Raw genomic sequence first — 10072 nt, forward strand, 5'->3', positions numbered from 1 at the left:
CTCAGGAAGTGCTCTGTCTGCTAGGCTGCTGATTGATCTGTGCTGGGGTGTATGTGTGTCAGCCTTTCCTGGGATAAGTCTGTCTTTGTATCAGTTGTTGACTAGGTTAGTGGGAGAGAACATGAGAATGGAACACAAGAAAGAGAACTTGTTTTCTTGGTGTAGAGAAAAGTGCATGTGAAAAGGAAACTGTGGTTCAAATCCCTTATCTGAATCAGAACAAGGACTTGAAGATTGCTTCACTTTACTGAGAGTGGCTGAAGTTTTGATTTGTATTTTCCCCTTACGCTTAAAGACCAATGATTAATTTGATTTTTAGGTAATTCAGAGACTTTGTTCACTGACGTGCTGCTTGAGGATGAGGAGCTATCATAGGAATGCATGGAGAAGAAAGGCAGTGCACACATACAAGATTATTTTTTTTCTTCCCTTTTCCCCAGGTCAGAGAAAGAGACTCTAAACTGGAATGCCGCTTCAGAAGCTTTCCCTCGAATCACCCAGCTTTTGGGTTTGCCAACATACCAATACTATGTGCTTTTGGGTCTCTCAGTGTCTGTTGGTGGATTAACAGAGACAACGGTAAGAAAGCAGAACACCTTACCTGTTTGGTAGTAGAATGCATTTACCTGATAAAATGGTGGACTAAATTGTTTAGTCTGTTACAATGGATATTGCAGATAGTTATTTCTGTGAGAATTTCAGATACAAGATTTTTAAAAGAAACCAAGTCATACTTTTAAACCTGATGGGCTTTATATTTTAACCCTTAAAAGTATTATTTTCTTGACTTACTGAGCATGCAGGAAACACACTTTGTTTCTTGTTTCCTGGCCTGATAGAACCTGAGAATTCCAGCCTGTTGGCTCAATCAACTCTTATGTTTATTTGCTCACCCTTCTAAGCTGTTAGCAGAGGAAGAGCCTTTCAGCTAAATGTTGTGGCTAAATGTAAGCTGATTGCTCTTTTTAAATGAGGTGAATGCCAGTTCTCATTTGTAACCTGATGCAAGGTGCTAAATATTAGTTGTCGATATGTGTTAACAGTATGTTGAGATTTTCTTTTTTTTTTTTTTTTAGTTTTGATATGCTTTCTACAAAAGTACCAGAAAGATGCCAGAAGTTACATTACAATGCAGTATCATTCAAATGTCTGTCTGAGTCCTCTGAGCTTTGCATCTGTTTCATTCTTCTGTGCGTGAACAGTGTCTTTATCACTGGTTTTGGTAGTCTGTTATTCTCCCAAAATCTTCCAGACTTTATAATAACTTTAGTGTATCTTTCTGTCCTTATATTACAGCTTGTCTTGCTAGTTTCAGAATTCTTGGTTTCAAGATATTTGGCTTCTAACTTCTTTGTTATTTGATGTAGCCAAGATGTAACATATATGAAAACAACTATTGGGGGTAAGGACACAGTTCAATATGACACTACAGAGAAATATCAGACCAGTAACAGAAAATTCTGGACTGTTAGTTAAATCTTTAAATTGCAGTGGTCCTGTAACAGAAGAAGGAGGTCATGAGTCAGCACCCCAACAGTGTTTAAGAGTGTTTCTAATAATTAAGATTGCCGTCTCTAATTAAGAAAGCTGGTAGAAAAGCGATAAGTGTTGGGAAACTGTTTTTGTGGAGAGAGAACAGTTCCTGCTGGGTTCACAGAAGGAAGGCAGTAATCATTTCAAGCTTGTCTCCCATGGCTTCTACTTTTCAGTCTTAACCATGAGCTGTTCAGAATATGCCGAAATGATGGTTTTTGCCTGGTGCCATGGGTTCTGTGCTTGTGATCAAGAGATACTCATATGCCTTTGGGTTTCACGTAGCTGAGAAATTGGTGTCTGTGCAGTGTCATGTATTTAAACCAGTTTTGAGAATTTTAATGTTTCTAAAATTGCAACTAATTATATAGCAATGGCTATTTTAAAACTTTGAAAACATATGCTTATTGGTTTGTGACAATAATTATTGGATAGACAATGTAACTCTTAACAGATTTTTTTAATAGCAGACATACACATGAAATTCAGCTTTTAGTCAAACACAGTTAATTATAGGAGGCTCCACCAAAACCAAAGTTATTCGCATAAGTATAAAAAGGGAAGAAAGTTGTGGAGAAACAGACATTCTGACTGCTAACCGAGGTCAGAGGAAAATTCTTATTCAACATTTTAATATCTTTTTTCCTTTTTTTTTTTTTAAAGTTCTGGTTGTGCTTGGTTTTGAAAAGTGTAAACAGTTCAGTTACTTCTAGCTCCCTTCCCTTGTTACCATCTGCCAGTATATTTAAGGGCAACCTTCTGTACTGTTTTCAAAATGCGATTTTGAAATGTTAACTTTCTGTGACCCTGCATTTTTCTTTAATGCTAAAGGCTTGTTCTGGTTAAAATACTCTCAAGGGCTTTGGCTTTAGAAGGAAGATGACCTATTTCTCTTTCGAGCCAGATAGAAGTGCAAAGGAGGCTCAAAGTATAGGGTACTTACACTTGGGATTATACGGTGTGTGGTGAATTACATTTAATATTTAGAATATGATATATAAATTAGAATTGATATGTCTTATAATGACTTGTGTTTCAAACTATTTTATCAAAGCCTGTAGTGGTCCTTGCTGAATATTCAGCTGATTTAAAACATTAATAGAAAATTTTAAGAACTGTTCCTATTAGATCCATATGAAAGAAACAGATTTTTTAGATTTTGGATAAAGGACAAGGATTATTCAAATAAGTGTTCTTGCAGTAACCTCTGTGCGTTCCTGTGATCTTTCCTTTCTTCCCTCTCTCACTTAAAAAATATATATGCACATACACACGTGGAGACAGAAGTTAGAAAGTTAGAAGATTCTGGTATACTGCAAGATAATCTGAGTTCAAATGTCGGTTTGTCTTTAAGACATCTCAGGGAATTAGTAGGAGAAAAGGCTCCATTGTAATTCAGTGGTCAGTGGCTATTTTTTCATAGTTAAAATTGCTCTGCAGTATATTTAGCAAGAGTAGTTCTTTGTTTTGCTTTTTAAAGAGATTTTCTGGCATGAGCTGTGTGGGGTATCTCAGAAACATTTTGGTGGCAGCATGGTTGCTGAAAGAATTGTAGCTCAAGCATTTTGAAGTAATCTGGAAAAACAGAAGATGTCATTCCCTTTGGGATTTGGCATTCTGCTTCTGTCCCTTGGTTCAAAGGGCACTTTCTCTGTGTAAAAGAATCTTCTAATTATATATCTGGCCCACAATGATGCATATTTCTTATGGTTGCATAAAAAATCCTCTCAGTATATGGAGATCAGAACCATACAATGGTTTTCTTTCTCTAGCTCACAAACCCTGTAGTTTCAGGGGTCAGGATATAATTTTTGTATTATTTCATTATTGTTGAACTACACTACATTTAAAATTTTGTTAAAGCACAGAATTTCCTGTGATTCCCCTCCCTCCATAAAGAGTGAAAATTACATTTTAAAATGTTAGAGAAATTTTAAAAAAAACAAAAAAAAAAAAAAAAAAAAAAAAAAAAAAAGGCAGCAACCTATTTTGAAAATTAAAGGTTTTTTCCCAGGCCAGTACCAGGGTTCCAACCTGAAATGCCAAAGACCTGTAACAATTGGAGTAGCCAGTTCTGAAACTATCCAATGAATGCCTATGTATGTTAAAGCACCTGACAAAAATTAAAGCCCAGCTATGGCATACAGATGTTAACATTACCTGTGTGCCAAATACATGATACAATTTATGTTTTACTTTCCTCAGAATGGACTCATTTTTTGCCAGCAATGTTTATGACTGTTATGTACTGTTTGGAGCCAATACTGGGCTTTGAACAGCAGTGTTAGTTCTTACAAATGAAAAAGTTGGGACATTTGTAGGTGATGTTCTAAACCATCTAGTTACTGTTGACAAATTGTATGCAAATTAATGCATATTTGGTTTGAAGGAACAAGCCCTAAATCCAGTTTCCTTGGTTGACAATTCTTGAGCAAAATACACTTGAGAATAATTTTTGGCATTCTTTTTTTAAAGAAAAAATAGCGTGAATTATGATATTCCTACTTCTTGTAAAATATCACTGACTTGAGTCTTAAGAGTTACTGAACTCCAAAGATTTTATTTATTGATTTATTAAAAAGAAAATTGCAAGTAAAACAAGGGAGACATGGTTTCACTTGTGTTAAAATTTAAATGGTATGGAATTTTCTCTAAAGTTACTGGTAAAAATAGGCTACTGCCAATTCAGCACTGTAAGTTTGTCAGGATTAGAAATGATCCAAACCCAGTGTTATTTATTGAGCATAACATGGTTTCTTCTGCACTTGTTACAGGAATGTTCTAACTCTGTGAGTAGGTCTTGCTCTATCGAAATGCTTCTGTGAAAACTGGAGCCTTTAGCAATTACCTGTACATCTGATTTTCTCCAAGCTTTCTCAGTAGTTACTCACTTGACTTCCATTTGTGATGCATTAGGTGCAGAAGACTGAATTTTGTTGAGATACCTGGGGCTCTGAGGAGACTGGTTAGATGGGAGACTGACAACCACTAGGTTATGTCGATCTACTGAACATCTTCAGTACAGGCTCTTTCTTTCTCATCATGCCCTACTGGCTTTTTCATCAGGTCTGTCCAAGATAGTATTGCAAAGTAAGAATCGGAGCCCTTATGTGGATTGGGCATCTTTATAGCTGACGGGTAGCTGAGATTTTGAATGCTCTGTTACAAACTGGATGCCTAAGGTAATTTTCTTTTGGCCATATCAATCCCACTTGTTGCCTTGAGACTGTTTTTAGAAGCATTGTACTTCAATTTTGCAACAAGCTGACTAGGAAACAATTTCATGAAGGTTTGTGTAGACACCTTATTTATACATCGTGCACCTGTCCAGAGCGGTAATTGCCTTCTCCCCTTGCTTGTGGCTACACTTCCTCATACTTTTCCCCCTGGTTCAGGAGGTAAAATCTTTAGGACTTAAATTTTATCATCAGATGAATGGTCCCTTTGAATACTCTGTTTGCCTTACCGTGGCCTATCATTGAAGTATCTACTGTTGGCTTAAATGATGGGAGAGTCAAGCCTTGGCAAACCCTGTTTTTACCATGTTTAATAAGAACAAGGTCATTCTCAGGCCTCCTCCGAAATTCTTATCCAAAGTTGTCCCTGTTCCAACCCATTAACCTCCTAATTTCCTTTCCCAGTCCTTGTGAAACCCCAGGGAAAGGTAAATGTCACACATTTGATACAGTGCGAATTCTGTGTTCTGCATAAATGAAGAAGAAATTTGGAAATGCTCTTCTCTGCAAATACTCATGAACAGTTAAGGTTATAGCTCAGATATTGTCCTCATAGGTTATCTGGGGAAAAAGGAGCACTCACCTAAGGAGAAAATATGGATTTAACCCGTTCATGTAACGTTATTTTGTTATATTGGAGTTTCTTCCGGTAAAGTTTGTAAGGCCTATGCTGACTATTTGGAAAATGTTCCATTTTTAAATCTTCCAAGCGGTTATGTGCTGGTTTATCCACACCTGTACTTTTGTATTGTTTAATTACTTGCTAATGAAGAAATGCTGTCCTCATCATACAGTTTTTCTGATTATCCTGCTACTCTGTCTTGGTTTTGCACAGCTTTGGAACATCCTACATGTAGCTATGCTTGCCCTTTTGTTTCGTGCCCATTCTTGCCTTTCCAATCGCTTGAATCTGCAGGAAAAGCATTGAGTAATTAAGCTTTCTTCAAAAAATGGTGAGAGATCTGCAAGGTAGTTTAAAAGACAAAAGAAATAGGAGAGAAAATTACATGGTTAACCATACACGTTTTAAGATCTTTTCGTGAGATTTGACTCGGATGTAACCTTTCTTCTGCTTATAATTGATCTCTGCTAGGTTGAGATATTAAGACAATATATTTCTTCTTTATTTGTAATGGTCTTAAATGGACAGATTGTTTTAAAGGGTAGTATATAATAATTAAGCAGGTTTTAAATTTTCAGGAAATTTCTCTTCACTACAATTGTATATCCTGTAAAGACCTTTCAGTGCAAGGATACAGTTTATACTCGGCACACAGGGAAACATATCAATGTTACTTTTGGCACACAAAAGAAGCACACTCAGTTCAATTCAGTATTTCAGTTTACTATAGCTAGCTTTTACAAATGTTTAAACAATTTTTACTGAGATTTGACTATCATTTTGAAATGCAGAATAACTGAATAATTTCTTTAAATGGCTTGACCTTTTTAAAGAAATATTTCTGCTTCTGTGTTGCCCAGGATGTTTCGCTAGAACAAACTGTTAAAATAGCAGACTGCCACTTTGAGATAGTATGGATTGCTGTACTGTGTCGTTTACAAGTGGGCTAAAGCTTTTGAAAACTAGTTCAGAGTTTTGATTCAAGGCTAAAATGTTTCTTGTACTTCTGTGCTGATGCACCCATAAACATTCCTGATAAAAAATTAGATAAAATGTTTAAATAGAGATTCCTCTCTTTTGCTTTCAGGAAGACACTTGTGACACTTCTTATACTGATCTAATTATTTTTTTTCTTGATAAAAGAGTCAGTCTTCCAAGGGAATTGATTGTACTTCTGAATGAACTCTCAAAATGCTATGTATGAGCTTCAGAAAGAAAATCTCCACTGACTGAATAGGCTTACAAACTGCTTACAGCTCCCTCTTCACTCAACAAAAAATTATTTAACACTTGCAACCAAAACTGAAAAAAGTTCGTACTTCAAAACTGATCTGCCCCACCTACCCTTCCCAGAGCCCCCTTCATTGTAAGCCAGTTTCTTATGGGGGACACCCCCTAACCACCACCCCCCTTCCCTAAGCGACTTGACCAAGCCCCTGAAGGACTGATAATCCTTCACATCAGAGTCAGGAAAATTCTGAAATCTGATGATGTTTATCTTTGATGAGATATTTTCCTTTGAGGCAGTTTCTATAACAGAAAACCCCAAATTTTTATTCTCACCCTGAAGTGAAGTCAATTAATATTTTAAAAGGTGAGCCCGGAAACCAAAATTTCTACCTCTCCCAGAAATGGAAAATCTTAGGATTAGTAGTGATGTTCATATATCCTGTTGCAGCCCTCGTCCTGCTGCTCCAGGGTGTGCCGTTAGCTGCCTGGGGGCATGGATCCTGCAGGAAAGGGGGATCCCACAGAGGCGCTGCTCTGCCTTCTCCCCTCCTGCACTGCAGGTCCAGGTTTCCAGGCTGAAGCCTGAGCAGGTCCGGGAGAGGAGAAGCCGTCCTGGCTTGTGCTCAGAAGCACTGTGTCTCCTGGAGATTGGGGACCATGACAGCAGGAGGCTGTTGTGCGAAGGCTGTAGTCTGTGATATTGAACAGCTGGCGTGACCCAAATGAACTGCTTCCAGCTGAGCCTTGAACATAAGCGCTAAAACCTTCTGCCATCTTTCTAAACTAGCTGATTAACATAATAAAGTTAAACCAAGAGTCATTATTTCTGAGTTGTTTTTAATTTTTAACCCAAGTTTACTGCTGGTTTGTGTGGCTTGCACCATGTGCCCAAGAGCTTGCCTGTATTTTTCAATTACATCAGCTTGTTTAATAAATATTACCTCTTGAACTTCTTGTGTACTCTTTAACTTTCAGAGCCATAACAATATTATTATTTGAAGTAAAGCAGGATAATTGTAGCGGTTTAGGGATATTTTATTTTGAGAGAAAGACAACAGTGAACCTTTAATGTGGTCTTTTTTCCTACAATGGCAAAACTTAAGAAGGAAAAAAACCCCTTCCTTGAAAAATGATTAATGAAAGTAAAATAGCCATCTTTCTGTCAAATACTGTTACTGAATTTATACACTCAGCTGCTGTTGGAAGAGTGTGTTCACAGTGCAGGTGTACACCTCAGGTAGTGAGGGATAAGCGTAATTCTGTGTAGTCAGTGTTTTTGTGTGTTGCAGCGGGGTTTATTCCCTGTGCCTTCATTTGAGGTTCCTTCTGTTGTAGCTCAGATACTCTGCCCAGAGCCTTTTTGACTACATGAAGAAAATCCAGAATGATTCCAGTGCTATGGAGAGTTTTTGTGAGACGTTGCTAAAGGTCTTTGAGGACAACCTGCGGAATGACCGGTAATGTTTTTCTTTTGCTTTTTTATCTTTAACAGCAGGACTATTTGAAGTCAAATGTATCACCCATCTTTTTTAATACGCCTAGATGAAGTGTGCCTGAGCCATGTAAATTTGCTTTAATACATCTGTTTGGTACAGCAGTGCCTTTGGTAAAACATGTAACAAAGGAATGATGGTAGAATATTTTGCATTTACTATAGTTTAATATTGCACATAATGTGATAAGCACCAGTTTTTATATAATGCAGTATTGGGGCTTATATATTGCTGCACACTTTTCAGTGTAATCCAGTCTGCATTTTGTTTTCATAAATACGTGAAGTATAATTTTCTTGTGAAGATTTTTCTTTAAAGATGACTCATTCTGCATAATGAGATGAATTTCTCTAAGCCTCACTTATCAAATATGTGCAAAATAGAAAATACTCCCTAGGGGGAAAAAAACCCCACAACTATTAATAGAATTTTCAGTTTTATTTTGTTTTTATTTTATTTCTTCTCTCAACTGTTCAAATAGAAAACATGACCATAGTTATTCCAGCTGACACGTTGTGTGTTGGTTCATTTGGTAATTACCTGTAGTGAGAAGGTGGTGTAACTTCCGATATATTTGTGCAATACATTGTTTATATACTAGAAAATAAATTAGTATTTTCTACTACTGTTAATTGTGTTTTCAGGACCCTGCAAGTTTAAACCAGGCATGTTGTTAATTAGGTTTTTTCCTTTTGGCTGCAACAGAATGTCCCCCTCTCAGCCAATGAGGATGATGTAGCCAACACACAGAAGTTACCGAGCAACCCTCCTCTGTGTAAATTAGAGTTCTAATTTAAATATGTGTAGGTAGATAGGAACTTTTCTTTCTTTGCTTCTAATTAAAAATAGTGTATATATGTATGCCAAGAAGTGTATTTACATTGTTAAATTATTTTCTTTCACCAGGGTGTCTGTACCCCTCCTGACAATGCTGGATCAAATGCTGGCAAACGGCTGTTTTGATATATTTACCATGCAAGAGAAGTAAGTTGCTGAAAGTCTTTTTTGTTTATTTTCCACCATGCAACAGGCCTCTTAAATCTTACACTGACTGCTGCTGAATGTTGCTTTAGATGTGGGTGCATAGGACTCTTAACTATGAGTGTACATGGATATAATGTTTTAATTTTCTTGAAGTGGGACAGCTGTGACAAATTCTGGACCAGACAGCCTTGAAAGGGTCTTGATAAAATCTTTGACTCTCATATCAGTGTAGAAGTTGGTTATTGGTTCATTGTTTAACAACCAGTACATTAACCAAATTCAATTTGCATGTTTCAGCTGGCAGGCTTGGGCCAGTATCAGATCCATTTAGCTTCTTTCTTTATTAGCTTACTCAATGCATGGTTTTTGGAGTACATTCTTTGCTGTATTGTGAGCCTTTAGCAATGGCAGTGTCCTGTCGTGATGCTGCAAAACAGTGTGCCTACAAGATATCTCTTCTAAAATCTGACTGCTTTTGTTAATGTGAATATCTCCAAAAGAAGTTAATTAAGATTCTAATAAGAATAATAAAAAAGGCATGTCCCAGCTTTTCCACATTGAGTTCAGTCTTCTGGAAAGTATTTAGTTCAGGAATGGATAAACATGGAATAAAATATTCCAATGTGAAATCATAGTTTTCTGCAGATGTTTCAGAAGAGAATGATTTTAACTTCAGTAATAATAAAACATATTCCAAAAACTCTCTTAGGCAGCATCTTGGCACATCTACAGATATTTGCAGAATTGTACAATGTGAATCCTACAAGCACGTACACTGGATTTGGAATCTGTTGATTCAAGAATTGCTCACAGCAGATAAATTTGAAAAGCTTTTATCACTCTCAAAGTTTTAACTGAGTCTACTCTTGTTTTGAAGTGTGTATTTAGATAATCTGTCTTAAATCAAATTTGGCAGTCCCTCTTTGAATGGGAATTTACAATGAGTCAGATACTCACAGATGGAATGAATATTA

At 36.7% G+C, this 10072-nt stretch overlaps 1 protein-coding gene across 1 annotated transcript in view; it reads left to right on the forward strand.

Annotated features, from left to right (window-relative positions):
• The window catches only part of TBCD (tubulin folding cofactor D), a 115791-nt gene extending 106714 nt beyond the window's left edge, over positions 1-9077 (forward strand). The window contains exons 32-33 of the mRNA XM_010579427.1: positions 441-579; positions 9021-9077. Of these exons, the coding sequence (XP_010577729.1) occupies positions 441-579; positions 9021-9077 (196 nt within the window). The remainder of the gene's footprint in view (positions 1-440; positions 580-9020) is intronic.
• The last annotated feature ends 995 nt before the right edge of the window (positions 9078-10072 follow it).

The sequence above is a fragment of the Haliaeetus leucocephalus genome, unplaced genomic scaffold (genome assembly GCF_000737465.1).
Source record: "Haliaeetus leucocephalus isolate CR32 unplaced genomic scaffold, Haliaeetus_leucocephalus-4.0 Scaffold657, whole genome shotgun sequence".
NCBI lineage: Eukaryota > Metazoa > Chordata > Aves > Accipitriformes > Accipitridae > Haliaeetus > Haliaeetus leucocephalus.